Raw genomic sequence first — 19,090 nt, forward strand, 5'->3', positions numbered from 1 at the left:
CGCATCATTTTTAAATGAAATTTTCTTTATGTAATATAGTTTCAGATAAACCAAAAGAGTATTTTATGGAGAAACCTTTTATCTCGATGTAAATTATATGCCAGTGCAATGAATGCTATTGTTCATTTTAATAATTGCCAAATGAGCCACACACCAAAAAAAAAATAAATAATAATAATTAGTTATCCATTACAATTTTTTTTCCCTGGGTGTGTTCATTGTAGCGTTAATTGTTTTTATAATAATATTGTATTGATTTCTTGTCTCAAGATGTTATCCCAATGTGCAATGTTTCTAACATACAACCTTTGTGAAAATTGAATCGATTAATCCTAAGGGCTCGTGACTAAATTCTACTGACACTGCACTGCTACTGTTCAAATGTCCAAACAATAGTTAGATTTTTTTTCCACTCACAGTATTTGAACTGGTAAAATATGTGCTCCGGAACCAAAGGATGAAGCTAGTGTTTTCAACGGACAACGTACCTGATGTAAACATCCGGTGTCCAATACGTCGGAGACGCCAACATGGCGAGCAGGAAAGGAAATGCGAAGACCGCAGAGCAGTCTGACAAGTATTCTGTTCTGCTGCCAACCTACAACGAGAGAGAAAACCTCCCATTGATTGTGTGGTTGCTGGTGAAGTACTTTGGCGAGAGGTAAGTGTGTTGTTAATTACAGTCAATGGGCGAGAACCTTAATACAGCAGACTGCTGAAGTTCTAATGATGAGCTGTCAGTGACATCAGACTGAGTCTCTAAGATTCACTTAAATATGTAGTTTTAAGAAGAGCGTTCTGACTCAAATGGCCGTGTTTTAATGCAGTGGATACAACTACGAGATCATCGTGATTGATGATGGCAGTCCAGACGGGACGCTGCAGATCGCCGAGCAGCTGCAGAAGATCTACGGCGCTGACAAGATTGTGAGTTGTGCATTATAACATAGACTTTAAGATTATAACAGACAACACATGACTGACAGAGTGAAGAAAGAAATCATGAACATCTGTCTTCTCTATTCTTCTTAGCTCCTGAGACCGCGAGCAAAAAAACTGGGATTAGGTAAACTGGCTCACATCTATTTATACTTCTCAGAGCTAAGTTATAGTAAAAACCTGATTAACGTTAATGTCATCCCAGGAACGGCTTACATCCACGGCATTAAACACGCGTCGGGAAACTTCGTTATCATTATGGATGCAGATCTCTCACATCATGTAAGTACTCTTCCACTGTATACTGTTTTGTACCTCCTTGAGTAAATACTGGTATTCAATACTTCATTAATAAGAGGCTACTTAATAAAAAAGATGCCAACAAAAACATATCTAAAATATACTGCCTTGATGTTGTTTCTACATTAATTTGGAGGTTCAGTGTGAAATTATGACAATATAAATATGCAATTAACATGATTAATTACAGAAAAATGTAATATATATATATATATATATATAAATTAATTGTTTAACCTTTTATGCATTTTAGATTTCAGTTTTTCTAATTTTATATGTCTAATTTTATTGGCCCCCTTAAAATTTTCAGTTCGATAATCCAGACCTCAAATAAAGCTAATTTAATAGCTTTTCCCTAATCTAAAAAATACTGAATAACTGAAAATATCTGCATGTTCTTCTATTGGATATAGAGTACAACATGCTAATGAAAAAACCCCCCACAACAAACGGATTTACTGATTTATCTTATTTTTTATTTTTTGTCCCTAAAAAACGTTGAGATTCTTGTCTTTTGCATGTTTTCAGCAAATGGAGCAGGCCATTGTGTTACACATACTCAGTTTGCAATGTGTATGTAGTGCACATTTGTTCCACTCCTATGTTAACTGATTAGAGCAGGGCTATTCAATTTGCCTCATTTGAGGTCCAGATTATTGAAATGACAATTTGAAGGGGGCCAAGGGGGTGGGGGCCGTCTGGATCCCTTTCTAGGGGACCTACAAAATTAGAAATTAAATTAAAATCTAAAATTTATAAAAGGTTAACATTAGTGCTGTCTGACAATCGATTAAATATATATATATATATATATATATATATATATATATATATATATATATATTTTAATCACACATTTTTCTGTAATCATGTTAATTGCATATTTATATTGTCATAATTTCACACTGAACCTCCAAATGAATGTAGAAACAACATCAAGACAGTATATTTTAAATATGTTTTAATGGAAATAAGCAGCCTCATATTAATGAAGTATTGACTTAAAGTATTTAATCATTAAGTTAACATTTAATAGGCTCTGAAAAATTAAGCGATTTTAAAACAATCTTCACATAAACTACCTGTATAAATTGTATATGCATATACTATACAGGTTACGATCTTTATTCAAGCGACAAAAGTTAATCAGCGACTAGAGCAGTCGAGTGATTTCCCTTTTTCTTTTGTTCTGTAATTTACATCATTGACAGAGTTCAGCAGGTTACAATTGAAAAGCAGCACTTTAAAACCTGAAGCACATAACACGGATCTGACATATCTTCTCCAAACTCTTTGCGTTTTTTTAAGACTTTATAACTCATTTAGGACTACGTTGATTTTTACTCGCATTTGGCATTAATTATTTTTAAGAGAAGGACCTAAGGACCACCGGAAGTGTCATGAAAATCGATATGTTAAAAAAAGTGTTGGATAGCTTCAAGCATGTTTACTCCGAGTTTTCAGGAATTTAAAATGGATCATTTGATCCTGTTTTCACTAAATGAAAACTTCAGGACCATTTGTGTACATTAAGTGTTTTTTCTTCTCTCTCACAGCCAAAGTTTATTGCACAGTTCATTGAGTAAGTCATTTTCTTTCAATTACCTTATGCCTCTGCTGTTAAAATACATTTTATCTGCTCATTGTATCGTGTAGTGTAGTTTTGCTATAAAAGCATTTGCATGTGCAATTTTGTAACGGCCACTTTCATAATATTTTTTGTTTGTTTGTTTGTTTTGTTCAGAAAACAGAAAGAAGGTGGATATGACCTGGTGTCTGGAACAAGGTACAGAGGAGACGGTGGTGTATATGGATGGGATCTGCGCCGGAAACTGATCAGGTGTGTGACTGGAAGCTACATTTTATAATAATACCCAGCTATATAGAAATATTAGAAATTTGAGACTGCATCAGTTACTGTCATATATACATACACACACACACACACACACACACACACAAATAGGTCAGCTATAATTTTTCATGTAGAAATTATTACTGTTTTGTAATGATTGTTTCATTTTAGTCGAGGTGCAAACTTTGTAACACAAGTGCTGCTCAGACCAGGAGCATCTGATCTTACGGGGAGTTTTAGGTAAGGTGGTAATAAATTAATCATTTGTTTTGTTTTTAAACCATGTTTATATATATATATATTAGGGGTGTAACGGTTCACAAAATTCACGGTTCGGTTCGGTACGATTCACTGATGTCACGGTTCGGTTCGGTACGGTTCGGTACGTTTTAGATACAGCAAAAAGAACAAATTGGCAACAAAGTATGTTTTTTGTTTTTTTTTTACATTGAACAATGATCTATTCTTTACCCATCTTCTATGGTGTTTTCTTAGCAGCATACTGTATAAAACAAAAACAGCTCCTTATTAAAAAAAATTGAAAATGTTATATTGTTGTAGTAGTTATGAACAAATACAAAGATGTAACTTTTCATATGGAACTCTATAACTCTTTATATTGAGTGTGTTTTTACTCAATTGGCTCTCTATAGGGCTTATGTTTTTTGGAACAAAGCAGGAATTACGGTCTGGCTGAAATGGGCTCGTGAAGGAATATAGTAACGGGGCTAAATTACATTAAGAATGTTCTTAAAACATGCGTTTTCCACTATAGGCGCTCGCTCACTCAGCACACGCTGAAGGCTCGTTGCAAAATGACTAAAGGGTCTTTCACACAGGACGCGATACGCGCGGCGCTGGATCCTGGGCTCAGCGTTGCCCTTCAGATACAACGCGATTTGCGCTGCACTATGCCAAGAGCAAAGTAGGTGGAGTTTTCAAAACTGCCCGTGCATACGTTCTATTTATAACAGTTCTTCTATAACGTGCAGGCCTGTTAATTGAATCGTACTGCTCAGGAAATTCCGACACAGTACAGTACTAGTCCATTTTGATTACCGTGCTTGTTTGGATGCCCCGATCGATTGGTAAAGTGCACCCAAACACCAGACCTGTTGGTTATTGGAGGATCTTCTATTTGTGGTCTGTTAAACGCATTGGCCATTTTGCAACGAGCCTTCAGCGCGTACTGAGTGAGCGAACGCCTGACCTGAGTAGCCTAACATAAACATATAAGCTGGTGTTTTTTTTTTCTTGTTCGGGGGTGTCAGGGGCGTTGCCTGTTACGTCGTTTGGGTTATTGGGCTACCTTGTTGAACGCATATCATTATATTTCACAATTTTTTCTTTATTTTCCAAATATAATTAATTAGTCCAACGAACCGTTCGGTACATAATGCGTACCGCGTACCGAACCGAAAGCCTCGTACCGAACGGTTCAATACGAATACGCGTATCGTTACACCCCTAATATATATATATATATATATATATATATATATATATATATATATATATATATATATATATATATTAGGGCTGTCGCGATATACCGGTATTGACGATAACCGTGATATTCAAATAAACAATTATCGATATCGTGTTAATTTAGTGTATGAGGATATACCGGTATTAGTGACAACCACAATATTTAAAATGAACAGTTCTCTTATGATAACCACCACATGTAAATACTTGGTAACAGTACCTGGTTGAGTGCCCAGGTGGCAGTATCATGCCTTAACTCTGACGCCTGTCACACAAGAAGACGATGCAGCACTCGCAGCTACCAGGCGGCAAGGAAGTCGACCGGAAGTTGAAGTCGGCTGCATGCCGCCATCTTGTAGCAGAACTTCACTTGCGTTAGCATCCCATTGACTCCCATTCATTTTGGCGTCACTTTGACAGCGAATAACTTTACATCTGAGGAGTTTAAAGACTCCATTTGTCCATTATTTATTTCTAAAGATACACGACAATGTATAGAGGGCTCCATTACCTTCTATGTTACATTTTGGCCCTGTAGAAACAGTTTTTGTAAAAATAGGCTAACGATTGCGTCATAACCACTCGACTCCCTGTCGCATTACCGTACAGACAGGAGGAGAAGCTCGCAGGCAATTAACTTAATATGGCGTACTGGCGTTACATTTTAAAATACTATACAAAATAATTAATCAGAATACTTACTCCTGCTCACTCACGACAAAGAACTCCCCGCTCAAGCTCGCCGTCTCTGCAAGATTAACGATGGCAGTTTTCACGCACAGCCACTTAGAAGATTTACATCTGGCAGACAGGTTGCTGACGTCGTCAAGCTTCGTTTGAGTCTGCGCGTCAGAAACGGAAGTGCTAAAAAACGCTAAAAATAGGCTTCACTTGTCTTGTCTCAATTGAGTTCCAATGGGGTCGCTGTGTCCCATTTCTTTTACTGTCTATGGCAGCTATTCTGAGGAAAGCTGTGTTCATCAGAGAAAGTTGTTATTATTTTACTAGTCATAGACTGGGAAATATTATATAACCTATTAACAGCGGTTTTCTGTGTTCATAAGTAAAGTTAAGTAAAGGGTGATTATTTTAATAAAATGTTAAGTTGGTCACAGTGCCATGCACTTAATGCCTCATCTGTGGTCATTCTTCAATAAGGTTCATTAGTTAACATTAGTTAATTACATTAGTTAACATATATAAATAATAATAAACAATATTTCCACAGCATTTATTAGTCTTAGTTCATGATAATTTCAGTATTTACTAATGCATTGTTAAAATCACAAGTTGTGTTTGTAATCATGAATGTACTATGAACATTGAATAACTCGATTTTTATTTACATTAACAAAGATTAATAAATTGTGTAATAAATGTATTGTTCATTGTTCATTCATGTTCGTTAATACATTAATGTTAACAAATGGCATCTTATTGTAAAGGGTTACCATTAATATTTATTCATCATACTGTTGAACTTGACAGTATTTTCTCTCTTGTTATTTCATAAGAGCTTCAAAGAAGACGGAGAAAGCCAGATTCTTGTGCCCTGCGTTTATCAGTATCAATATTATGCTCGTTGGGTGAAAAAGAAAAACTCAATAAACAAAGTAAAAAATAATTTGACTGATAGCTTCCCCACCTCAAGGTTTCTATAGATATCATGATATACCGACATCGTGATTTCTTATGGCCACAATAACCATGTTATGAAAAATCTAATATCGTGACAGCCCTAATATATATATATATATCAAAATTGTATTATTGTCTCCTGTCCTGTGTTCTACATTTCAGGCTTTATAAGAAAGAGGTTCTTGAAAAACTAGTGGAGCAGTGTGTGTCAAAAGGCTATGTGTTCCAGATGGAGATGATTGTCCGTGCTAGACAGCTGGGCTATACTGTTGGAGAGGTCAGCACGCATCTCTCATTCCACATTTCTTATAAATCTTGTTAATAATTTAATAAATAAAATATAGTTTAGATTATACATTTACATAATAAGACTGTGAATTGTATTGCTGTATTTTACCAAACTTTATTTAATACATGCATTCATTTATAAATTCAAGTTAAGTATCTATTTCAGTGTAGCAGAATGTGTTATTTTATGATTATCTGAAAGTGGTCTCGTCTGTCTATTACGCAGGTTCCTATTTCGTTTGTGGACCGTGTTTATGGGGAGTCCAAATTGGGTGGAAATGAAATTGTCTCCTTCCTGAAAGGATTGCTCACTCTTTTTGCCACTACATGAACTTTGACATCATTTTAGCTCATGTTTAGTTTTGTGAGATATGGTCAGCACTTATCACTGCAGTCAAGCTGGAATTCAAACTTTCAAGTAACAAGTTCATTACAATGAGTTGTTTGTCCTATATCAGGTTACAGTAGTGTTTGGATTGGACCAGTTTACATTTTCCATTTAGTTTGGTTAATTACATTCAAATGTAAAAAAAAATCTACATTTTAATAAAAAGGACCAAACTGACAGAGATTATTTTAATATATATAACATAAAAATAAAAGGGGTGTTTCATAGCATAGAACCATTATTGGTTCCCCAAAGAACCTTTAGTGAAGTTCTCAAAATAACCTTTTTTTTTTTTTTTAGGTTGATCACTATAAAGAACCTTTTTTGCAATGGAAAGTAGTGCCATTTTAGGTAGAGGTAGTGCCTAAACAGGCTACTGTATGTAAATGGACCCTTTTAAAGGCCTGAGAACCATTTTTTGGCTATAGAGATTTATGCTTTGAAATTAACATTTACTGTTTCAGATCATTTGGGTTATGCAATGTATTTTGACAACTGGATGTGTTATAAAATAATTTGGACTTGCATCAGAACAGATGAAGTTGCATTATGCCCTTAATTTCACACATAAGTCTACAACAGCCTACATCCTAAGAACTACTGCCATCAATCTCTTGAGTGTCTACCCTGTCTTGTTGACATACCCAAGAGGAAATATTTTATTCTCTCTCTCTGGGTGTAGAGTGCTATGTCCTAAATGACACCCAAACTAATGTAATGCAAGGAACTGCTTTGGCGAGTTTGATGTGTGCAACACCAAGGGGGTACTAACTCCAGAGCTCAAGGGCCAGAGGGTGGGGGAATCACCACAGTGGCTCACAGTCTGCAACCTTAGCACTTCACATGCAGAAGTAGTCCCGGTGAGTTGCGCATGAGCCGGTAGAGCGCCACCACCCGAACTCAAGTTGCTCTGATGCTGGCTGAGTACTGAGGCACTGTATACATCCGACTCTCTGCGGGGGTAGATGCCAGATGCAGAATTGACGCATACGCCTCTGTCCAATCAAGTTTCAGCCGATGGCGCCCCCTATGGGTTCATTCCATGCAACTGCACCCAGGGGCTGTTTACACCGATTTCGGAAGCATGTAATGAAACATTTTATGCGCGCACAGACACATTTGTGCGTTCCAGGTAATCTTAGAATGGGGGTAAATATTGGATTGGTGGTCGTCTGACACCTCTCACCACATAATCCCCCCCCACCCACCGCCTCTCTCCCTCAGTGCAATGCTTTTTTATGCTAATCAAACACATATGTCACTTCCGCCCCTTTTCACACGCCATTTTGGATAGTATAGGTACTGGACCGGGTCGTATTGTTTAAGTGGATGGCGGATTACGTTAATTGCTGTCAATTACACCGTCATCGTGCGTCTTCTGGACTGTGCCTCATCGCAAACGCAGCACGCGATCAGCGGTTCGCGCTCATTCTCCCTCCGGGACCCCCGTAGACCGGCACAGACTCTGTTAGATGAGTTGCAGCAGCTCGTTCCCGGCAGACAGACAGCTCTGGGTCGGCCCGTGACAGGAGTCGAGCTCCCTCTTTCGGCGGTGTGTGTCCGCCCGGGAAGCGGAGGACGAGGCGCTCGGTTCGGGGGGCGGGAAAGTGACATTACGCGCTTGCCACTAGCGGAGCGCGGGCCAGGTAACGTTCAACTAGCTCCCCGTTTTGCGTTTGGGGAACGAAACCGAATGAGAATTAACTAAGAAACCAGTCAACATATTAATAATAACCGGAGGCAATCTGAAAGGACGTAACCAGACTCAGGTGGCAGACCTAGCCAGTTGTTTGTGTCATACAGTTGTTAAACAGTTCTCTGAGGTCTTGAATTAAAAATAAAGTTTCAATTGATTTGTTCTTGACGTTGTAAGTGTACCTGTTAACTGATGGTTTTATCACTTACCGTTTTAAGTGTAACTAAGGGTTTTATCATTCACACATACCACTCACTCTGTTTGCTCAACTCATCACGAAAAGCTCGCGCTGCAAGGAATCAATCGTTAAAGGGACAGTTCACTAAAGATTAAAAAAAAAATGTTTATTCGCCCTCAGCTTCTATGACTTTATAATATAAGCTAAAGGAAATTTTAATCATAATGACTGCCTCAGTTTTAATTTTTGTAAAAAAAGATGCACAAAGTGAATGTTGACTGAGGCTGTCATTTTGTCTGACATCTTTTGTTTTCCTTAGATAAAAGACAGTCGTGTATAAAACAGTATTAGGTTGAATAAGTGAATTTTATTTTTATTTTATTTTTTATTTTTTTTGCGCTTAATCACCTTTTAATTTACGAATCAGTTCAACACGTGTGGTTTTACTAATAAGAAACCAAAGTTGGCGCTTGTAGGATCGCAGTTGACATGTCAACAAACCAAAAAGATCAATGTGTGACTGTGTCAATTGGTCAGTTGTTTTCCTCGTTAGTGTGTTGTCATACTTGCCTACTAGATTTTGCTCTATATTTGTAATGATTGTTGTTCTTTTAATGGCAAGTTTTTGATGAAAAGGTGATGCTGAAAGTATTTACCAGCAGCAGGTTTTTCTCAACACAGGATCCATGTTTTTTGGAAATGGATGGCCATGAGGCAGTTAATTAAAATATTACAGATATTTTAGTTTTCTGTTTACATGTGTATGCAAACCAAGTCATCTGTATGCTAGGAGATCACCAGATAACCTCCACCCAGAGCAGACACTGCAGATATGGCTCTCCTCACACTGGCCTCTGCTGCTGCCTCAACAGGAGGCGCCATTCCAGGACTGTAATGCAGAAGCCTTCACAAAAATGGAGCGGAAAAAGGGCAGGCAGAACAGGGAGAGGCTTATATAACATGGAGGAAGAGCTGTCCTCTAGCGCCATCTAGAAAGGATGGGAGAAAGTCAGAGGCAATGAGGAACGCCTAACCAAAGAGAGAGAGCCCCTATTCAGTGCCGAAGTGAACTACTGCTCTTTGTTCAAGCAAGGTGCACTGTATGATGCTTGTGATTGGTGACGCCAAGAGCTGATGCAGGTTTTCCATGAAGGCCAGTCAGATAGGTACATGACCTTTGACCTTAGCTGAACTTTGATCTAATTTTTGCGGACTGATGTGGGATCGGCCTGGTTTAGTATTGCAGTTGTGCATGTTTGGCTCTTCATGTACAGCATTCGTTAGAGCACAGATCTGCAATGCTGGTACTGTAGAAAGTTGGCCACAGATTCATTGGATGCGTGTGTGTTTTTCGGTTGTGCAATCGTATTTTGAGTTGGTGCCATCCCATAGACATCAAGTGGTGAAGCACTTGTACTTGGTGCTTGGAAAGATTTAGCTTTTGCTTTGGTATTACATGTAAAATAGATTTAATTTATATTCACACTACTATTGAAATGCAGACAATTGTTAGAGTAAAGTTGCACCAGAAGTGACAGTATATTTCTGTTTCAAGTAAATTGTTCTTTTGAACTTTTTTTCTTCAAACAATCCTGAAAAATAAATCATAAAATGAAGAATTTCCACAAAAAATGTTAAGCACCACAGCTGTTTTTGCAATAATAATAATGATAATAATAAATGTTAAAATAAAATGTTAATAATATAAATGTAAAAAAAAAAAATTAAAATGTAAAAAAAAAAAAAAAAAGGATTAACATATTAAAGTAATTTTTGAAGGATCATGTGACACTGAAGACTGGATTAATGGTGCTGAAATTCAGTTTTGCTATCACAGGAATAAATTAATTTTAACTTATTAAAATAGAAAATATTTTCTATTTCACAATATTACTGTTTTAACTGTGTTTTTGATTAAATAAATGCAGCTTTGGTGAGCATAAGAAACTTTCTTCAAAAATGTTAAAAACATCTTTCAGACCCCAAACTTTTGAATGGTGGTTTATTTTAATATAATTAAAGAGAATTGTTATCTCATAATTAATAATAAAAATAATCAATGAATTAAATTCCTTTTTAACAAAACATGGAAGGTTGTCAGTTTGTTTGGATTAATTATAAACTATCACATAAGTCTACACTTTTTTTTTTTTTTCTTCACCTCATAGATTGACTCTCCTCATTTTCAGTGACATCCTCGTTTGTAGAAGTACCTTTGATGATAAATGCATGCCACCATACAAAGGCCGCAAATTAGTTTCCTGTTGTGAAACGACTGTTTGGAATTTAATTCATAAATACATTTGTTGGTTGTGGCTTTTGATGAAGTAAGTTTCCAAACGCTATTGTAAAATAAGAAAAGTGATATTGCATTGTGTCAAAAGTAAGTTGGCTTTTTGCTGTCTGCATTTAGTATGCAGCTCATTTTCCCAGGCTGTGATGAGAAAGATGCTCTCTGATTCATTGGTTTTACTTTCGACCTTTTCCTCTCCTAATGACCGTTTCTTTGACATGAGCTTGTGTTTATGATTTGGATTAAGGTGCATTTAAACAGTCAAATTGATAGTGTCACAGCGAGATGTATTTTAATATACTATTCATGTATTATTCATGTTCTTTGAAGTCACTCAAACAATACAAAATGTGTATTATTCATTCATGATCGCAAAAATGTGATGAATTTATTTTCAGGTGGCAGAATGTTTCAACTCCCAGTGAACAACCTCAGCAGTCTAAGGAAAGCTAGGAAGAATGTGAAAAAAGTGCTGGGTGACATTGGCTTGGAGTTTTGCAGGGAACACATTGATGTAAGTCCAGTTCTCTAACTAAAATGTCTTCATAGACAAGAAGTACTAATTAAAAAAGTTCATGCTCCCTATCGTGGACCATTTGAGTCCCCTTAAGACAGTTCCAAATGGTTGAGTGTTTTTGTTACATTCTGTGTCACCATGTTACCAATAGCTCTGTTTGTATTCTTTTACCATTCATCTTCTAACCTTAAGTCTAAACAGTATTTTTTTTTTCACAATAACACATATGGAGCAGTTTCTTTAAATTAAGAAGTAGGCACATGTGAACATTTGGTATTGAGATTGCCATGAATAAAGCCGCCTCCCTTGTTTTGGATAAATCCACTTCTTTAGTTGCCTGACAAAATTACCATATCTTCCACAAGTTCCATTTATCCCATATATTCTAAAACAATACCACAAAGGAAATCTGTGTAAAGGTGAAATATTTGTAATAATTACAATAAAAGGTTGTATTTTATGATTTGTGTCTGATCAGATAAATTGACATTGTGAATATCATTTATTTATAAAGCACATTTTGGCCATTACATTTCCTAGAAACCATGCCTAGTATCTAGTTGCTTGCTATACAATAGAGTTATTTTAATAACATATCTGACTCAAACCTCAAATACCAAAGTTAGGAGGTTTAGAATTTTGTTTCAGTTTGTGTGAACTGATTGATGCAGTTCATTAGTTTTTTTCAGTCTTTATTCATTTTACACTAAAGTACATGTGCAAAGCATTATAAAAAGTCTTTGTAGAAGAAATTTTTCAATGTATTCTTTTTCCCCTCCAGGACTATAAGGACTTTGTTCCCAATGAGTTCTACATTAAGAACACCACATGGGATGATGTGTGCATGTGGGATCCCTCAATGACCAAATCACAAGTGAGTTATAACTTAAATTTTACTAGAAGACATGGGGACGCATTTTTTTATTAATAATTTGAGTATTTTTTTTAAAACCCATCTCAGTTTATTTTTTTACTTATTTGTCCTCTTTGTCTTTTTTAGGAGTACCGCACAAAGCCGTTCTGTTGTTCAGGATGTACATTCTCCTCCAAGTTTTTCTCCGCCTACAAGAGTCACTTTCGTAATGTGCACAGCGAGGACTTTGAAAACCGCATTCTCCTTAACTGCCCCTATTGCACTTACAGTGGGAACAAAAAGACTTTGGAGACACACATCAGACTGTTTCATATGCCCAACAATGTCATGCGCCAGAATGCAGGAGGACTTCAGGGGGCAGGGGTTGGCTTGAAGGATGGTGCTCGTTTGGATAAGACACGTGACAATATAGAGCAAGCAGTGTACTACTGCAAGAAATGCACTTACAGGGACCCACTGTATAATGTGGTGCGAAAGCATATCTACCGGGAACATTTCCAGCACGTAGCGGCACCATATCTAGTGAGGCCTGGTGAGAAGACAACACCAGCCAATGGGACAACTGCAGGCTCTGGAACAGGAAGCAATACTGATTCTGGTGGTACCAACAGTACGAGCACAGGCATCCACTGCAAACGGTGCCTCTTTGTGCCTCGCACCTATGAAGCCCTTGTGCAGCATGTCATTGAGGACCATGAGCGCATTGGTTATCAAGTTACTGCTATGATTGGACACACCAATGTTGTGGTACCTCGGGTGAAGCCTGTGATTATGGTGTCCACTAAAGCTCAGGGTGATAAGGGGATTATTGGTATAATGCCAAAGGGTACCGTCGTGACTGGGGTACGGCCTTTATCCACTCAGCAACTGAGTCGTATTGTTATTCCTAAAGGGAGTTTGAACTCAAGTGGGCTCCTGTCGGGTATTCACCTGAAGCAGGGGGCATTTGGTCTGAAGCCTGGGACTACACAATCCTTGACCATTGGGGGACAACAGGTGCAGCTTTCAGTCCCACAGCAGTCTCAAACTAGCAAACCACAGCTTTCTGCTAGTCTTCGTAGTTCAGTTTCTGTATCATCATCCCCTTCCATACTGAAGATCCCTCAACTGAACTCCCGAGTTCAGGCAGCAGCTACTACGGTGTCATCTGTTACTTCCAAGAAAGGCGACTCTGTCATCGGCACGTCGTACACTCAAAAATGGAAGATCTGCACCATTTGCAATGAGCTCTTTCCAGAAAATGTGTATAGTTCGCATTTTGAAAAAGAGCACAAAGCAGAGAAGGTACCAGCGGTGGCCAACTACATCATGAAAATTCACAACTTCACTAGTAAATGCCTATACTGTAATCGGTACCTACCTAGCGACACGCTTCTTAACCACATGTTAATACATGGCTTATCTTGCCCACACTGCAGGGCCACGTTTAATGATGTGGAAAAAATGGTGACTCATATGCGAGGGGTGCATCCCAATGAATCTGTTGGGCCACGGACAGAATCCCCACTTACATTTGACCTCACGCTTCAGCAGGGAAATCCCAAGAATGTCCAGCTGATCGTCACCACATATAACATGCGGGATGCCCCAGAAGAATCGGTGGCATTTCATGCCCAAAACAATACATTACCACCATCATTGCAGGGGAACAAACCGGTTATGCCACCAGTCCCAAAGATATCCCTAGATTCCTCAGACGCCATACCAGCTAAGGGTACACTGCAGACAGCCGTACCTTATAAGAAGGATGTAGGCAAAACCCTTTGTCCTCTCTGCTTTTCAATTCTTAAGGGACCTATTTCAGATTCTCTAGCTCACCATTTACGTGACCGCCATCAAGTCATACAAACGGTTCATCCTGTGGAGAAGAAGTTGACCTACAAATGCATCCATTGCCTTGGTGTCTACACTAGTAACATGACCGCTTCCACGATCACTTTGCATCTTGTGCACTGTCGTGGTGTCAGCAAAACTCAGAATGGCCGACCTGCTCCATCCGCAAGAGTTGCACAGGCCCAGGGGGCTGGTCTCAAACGTGCAGGATTAGCAAACTTCGACCAAACTGAGCCAAAGAGACGGAAGTCTGCAAGCGATGACCAGACTGGGCAGAGTCCACCACTTTCAGCTGACAAACAAGATGAACCTGTAGTCTTTGCCTTGGACCCAAAGGGTTATGAGAATGAGTCCTACGAGACACGAAAAGCTTTCCTCACTCAGTACTTCAACAGGCAGCCTTACCCCACTCGCCGAGAGGTGGAGAAGCTTGCATCCAGTCTCTGGCTTTGGAAATCCGACATTGCGAGCCATTTCTCAAATCGAAGGAGGAGATGTATGCTGAATTGTGAGACCTTAAACACTCGGGTCCTGCTGGGATTTAAAATGGAAGACATTACAGATTTGCAACATCCCATGAACTTTGAGTCAAAATGCTATTTCAAGAACCATAATCATGAACATAAAAGACGAACTACTAGATATCGGATAGGCCGATCTTCCAATGCCATTCGCTTACGGCAAAAAGCTACAACCAATGGTGACCTGCAGCATAAGCATGGGACACTAACAAGGGTTTCCGCCAAAGCCTCACTCTACTCCAATGGTCAAAAGGACATCATAGGGAGTAACTGCAATGATTCAATAAAGAGCACCTTAAAGCCTGGAGCACTTGTCAATTCTGAACCAATTGCTGTGGACTCTGACAGTGATAATGAGGAGAATGTGCAGACTGCACAGTCACTTAGTAGGGACAAACCAGAGACAAATGATCAAGTAGATAACAGTGACTCTGACATCAGGGAGGACGCTCACAGTGAAAATGGTTATGGGTCAAAAGACTTGTTAGACGAAACAAAACTGCAAAAGGGAGAGTGTCAGTCAGGTATCACAAACAAGCTTGAACAATCAGAGACCCAGTTAACCAAGCAACAGGTCTAGTTTTGGACAGGGTTAATAAAATGCACATGTATACTTTTGCGTTATGTTTGACCTACACCAACAATGCTGCCTCATTGATCTTCTAGACCTTGGTTACGGATAGTAGCTGTAAGGTTCTGCTTTTCCCTCGACTCCTAAAGTCATTTGAGAAAGGCAAAAAAGTCATATTTTACATTTTGAAATATGAATGAAATTTTTGATTTCGAAGCTGGGGTCAGACTTTCCTCAGGATGTAGGTAAAGAAAACGCTCAACATTTACCAAACAATACATGATTTGTCTTCAGTTTATGATTCTTTAACATAATCCGAAACATAATTGTTCAGCCATTATTGTCAAAAAATGGAGTGTTTATTAGAGTCAACCGGTATTCTTGGATTTCATGTTCTCATATAGTATCGGTAGTGTATATTTGTACAGTCTTTTAGATATGTCTAAGGAGATGTGTAGGTGTACTCACTGATGAAAATAAGATTTGCTATACTTTTTGTGCTCATGCTTAATGGTCATATGTTCTACTTTGGTTCACATAGATAATGGATCTGGCTTCAGTGGCTGTTTTTCCTGTTTACTTTTATTAACAAAAGTATAACACTTTGCTAAAAAATATATCAAAGTTTAAATAATGCAAAATAAAAGAACATAATCTCTTGCTCTTGTTTTGCCTGTTTGTAACTGAAGCATCTTTTTTATAAATATGTATTTACCATCCTGTAACTTGTTTTGCTTCCAGAGCAGCTTTTCGTACATCCACATCTGCCCTAACGTAAGCGTATATGGCAGTTAAGTTGACCACTGTAGCTTTGTGCTAGTAGATTAACCTGTGTTTGCTTCAGCCTCTGCTGACTTTTCTTTTTCAACAGTTACACACTTTTTCTCCTCCAGCTGGGCTTCTGTTGTGACCTGGGGTCCAGAATGAGCTTCTATTTTCAGTCTTTCAGCTTTCTGTACGTTTACATTTTTTAACTCAAGTTTATGTTGTTGTTGGGTTTTTTTTGTCACCTTTATTCTATTTTTCTTTGTCTCTGCAAACATTTCTGAACAATAAAGTGTTGTATTGTCTTTCTTATAATGGTTCTAACCCTGGTCAGTCTGTATTTTCTTTCTTTTTTGCCGTTTTGGTCTGCTGCAAACTACATGTTTCATGGCTGACATGTTTTTCTTTACTTTTGGGGACTAATATTGTAAAGTATGGTGTATAATATTCAAAAAGATAATATTTTATCATTTAAGCAATGGTGTTTGAACATAAGATTTTTTTTTTTTAGCTTATTATAGCTTTTTCTTTATGAAAAAATATTTCTTAATGATTCACAACCCATTTCACTGCTTTAATATAACATCTCTGAGTAAAATTGGATTTTTATTCACTGGATTGTTAAAAAGTGTCTTTAAATGACAAGTGGAAAGAGGTAATGGATTGAAAAACAAAAGAGGCTTATACTTTTAGGTAAGACAAGATTGTCCCAAACTCAATGAAATCTATGCCATTCACACTAAAGAAAAGTTTTTGCACTCTAAGTGAATTGTCATTTGTGACCCTGAGGTCAAACTAGTCATGTCTTTAAAAATAATTTTCAAGAAGGAATTTCAAAATGGAGGGATGATATAAAAGTCGCTCTTAAAGAATGACTTCTTTCCTGCTATGCAAGTCTAAGGGAAGGAGAGTAGCATGTGTACTCCAGTTATGTGGCGTGGGAGGGTTTGGGACTGAGGGACAGAGGCTGAAAGGAGACGTTCTGCAACAGGTTGGCTGATGGATGTCTATGATGTCCACAGAGCAGTACCAAAATGGGGGAGGAGAACATGAGAATGTCTGTGGGGAAACTCTATAGTGCCCCCTGCAGCCAAAAAAGAGCTTTGCCACTTCTGATGGAGAATCCTGACTTCATCTAATACTGAATCACTGTTTGTTCTGTTGAAATCTGATTTTTCATTCGAGCTATTCTGTGATGGTGATGAAAGTATGAAGATGAATTTCGATTTTTCGATTAATACGGTTTTTTTTATGACATCGATTCAGTGTCGATTCTCAAAAGCCGTGAATCGATCTTTTTTCCGATATTTATTTCAGCAAACATTTAAAAGAAGATTTGATTAATGTGAATCTTTTCATTAGTCTTGTCCACTAGATGTCAACCTCTTACCTTGTGCAATCTGTCACAAAAGAAAGTCTGTCAGTCATTCAGTGCTGATCACTGTTGACAAGAAACAAGAACAAAGCGTGATTGGCAATGCTCAGCTAAAATTTAGTAGGCTAATACTACAAATATGTGGAAGCATTCGACATCACGCGTAAAGGCGACATAACAAAACAGGAAAGAAAAAATCGATCTGAATCATACCTATTTATTGTAGCTAATCTATAACTAAAGTTTTAAATGAACTTTCATTGTTACAAATGAGTAATAAGATATAAAATAAGAAAGAAATATTGCCTTGAAATGAACTGAAATAAAGTGCTAGAATTCTTAAAAAAAAAAAAACATATGCACATAACAAATAAAATAAATTGCAAATATAAAAATAAAGCTAGTTCAAAGTATTAATAAATATATTAATAATAGTACAAGTCTTGTGTCAGAATGCTGGATTCAGTTATAACTGATTAAATATCCGGAAACAGATATGTCCAGACATTGACCAGTTGGCCATGTTGTCACAATGGGATCCTTCGCATTTCTGCTGGTATTAAATAATAAACAATTATGAAATATAAAACAATTCATAAACCAGCAAATATGTAAGTAGACACAAAAGAAGACAAACCCCCAACTTCTGTTATGTTTATTTAAATCAACATTTATTATACAGTTGTCACTTGAATATATGTCAGTGCAGTTTCACAGTAATTGTTTACAGTCATTTTGGTTTTAGTGATCTGTGTTTGTTTAACTGGATTTTTTTTTTTAACTCAAATCTTGCCTTCTGAAGACAAGACTACCTAGCCAAAGTCATCTACAGGTCACACTTATGTTCTGTTCTTTTTCCCTATGTTTGGTTATGTTAGTCAGTTCACCTGTGTCCTCATTAGTTGATCCCCCTCACCTGTCTGTCCCTCATTAGCACCCCTACTTTAGTTCTAGCCTGTTCAGTTGTCTCTGGTCCGGTATTGTGAATGTTGCCCCCTATGTGCGTGCGTGCGTGCGTGTGTGTGTGCGCGCGCGCGCGTGTGTGCATGTGCATATGTGTGTGTGTGTGTGTGTGTGTGTGTGTGTGTGCGCGAGTGCGTGCGTGTGTGTCTTGCCTGCCTTCTGTGAATTACCCTTCTGTGGATTTATTAATTATTATTTATTATGTATTATTATTATTTATTATTTTACATTAGACTTGATCATCTTTTTTGTGTAATTCACGATATGCATGACACTACAGACTATTCATTGAAAGGGATTGTTATTAAATTATGGATGTTTAGTCTTATTAACATGATTACATCTTATGTTTTCATAGTTTATTTTTAGATAATAGATAATAGATTATTTATAGATAATAGAACTTGACTGAAGTGCATTTATTAATTATATAGCTTAGGCTTCTTGGAAAAAATGCACATAGACTTGGAGCATGTGGTTTCGATTTAAAAAAAAAAAAGAAAGTAAGAAAAAGAAAAAAAGAAAAGTCTTTTGGTCATGGTCAGAGCACAGCTAATGTAGGACACAAGAGAGTCAGGGCCTGGGTCACAAGGTTGGACAGGGGGCAA

At 37.6% G+C, this 19,090-nt stretch overlaps 2 protein-coding genes across 3 annotated transcripts; both read left to right on the plus strand.

The window, feature by feature from the left end:
* Positions 1–477: 477 nt before the first annotated feature.
* LOC128011603 (dolichol-phosphate mannosyltransferase subunit 1-like) lies at positions 478–7,073 on the plus strand. Its single transcript, XM_052594205.1, has 9 exons — positions 478–661; positions 828–927; positions 1,033–1,066; positions 1,145–1,221; positions 2,796–2,821; positions 2,984–3,079; positions 3,266–3,334; positions 6,383–6,497; positions 6,735–7,073. The coding sequence occupies exons 1-9, from the start codon at positions 531–533 to the stop codon at positions 6,837–6,839; spliced, it is 753 nt and encodes a 250-aa protein (XP_052450165.1). The 5' UTR covers positions 478–530; the 3' UTR covers positions 6,840–7,073.
* Positions 7,074–7,228: 155 nt separating this feature from the next.
* LOC128011602 (activity-dependent neuroprotector homeobox protein) lies at positions 7,229–16,468 on the plus strand. Of its 2 annotated transcripts, none has more exons than XM_052594203.1 (4): positions 7,229–9,936; positions 11,462–11,577; positions 12,362–12,454; positions 12,581–16,468. In XM_052594203.1, the coding sequence occupies exons 1-4, from the start codon at positions 9,918–9,920 to the stop codon at positions 15,386–15,388; spliced, it is 3,036 nt and encodes a 1,011-aa protein (XP_052450163.1). In that variant the 5' UTR covers positions 7,229–9,917; the 3' UTR covers positions 15,389–16,468. The 2 variants fall into 2 exon arrangements, with proteins under 2 accessions (XP_052450163.1, XP_052450164.1); XM_052594204.1 differs by having other exon boundaries at positions 7,229–8,542.
* The last annotated feature ends 2,622 nt before the right edge of the window (positions 16,469–19,090 follow it).

The sequence above is a fragment of the Carassius gibelio genome, chromosome B23 (genome assembly GCF_023724105.1).
Source record: "Carassius gibelio isolate Cgi1373 ecotype wild population from Czech Republic chromosome B23, carGib1.2-hapl.c, whole genome shotgun sequence".
Classification (NCBI taxonomy): Eukaryota; Metazoa; Chordata; class Actinopteri; order Cypriniformes; family Cyprinidae; genus Carassius; species Carassius gibelio.

Excerpts from the sequence above, each read along its gene's own strand:
- LOC128011603 (XM_052594205.1), top strand. The coding sequence starts at position 531 with ATGGCGAGCAGGAAAGGAAATGCGAAGACCGCAGAGCAGTCTGACAAG. Across the intron at positions 662-827 it reads GTGAAGTACTTTGGCGAGAG|TGGATACAACTACGAGATCA; the intron begins GTAAGTGTGTTG and ends GTTTTAATGCAG. Across the intron at positions 6,498-6,734 it reads TGGGCTATACTGTTGGAGAG|GTTCCTATTTCGTTTGTGGA; the intron begins GTCAGCACGCAT and ends TCTATTACGCAG.
- LOC128011602 (XM_052594203.1), top strand. Across the intron at positions 11,578-12,361 it reads TTTGCAGGGAACACATTGAT|GACTATAAGGACTTTGTTCC; the intron begins GTAAGTCCAGTT and ends TTTCCCCTCCAG. Across the intron at positions 12,455-12,580 it reads CCTCAATGACCAAATCACAA|GAGTACCGCACAAAGCCGTT; the intron begins GTGAGTTATAAC and ends TGTCTTTTTTAG.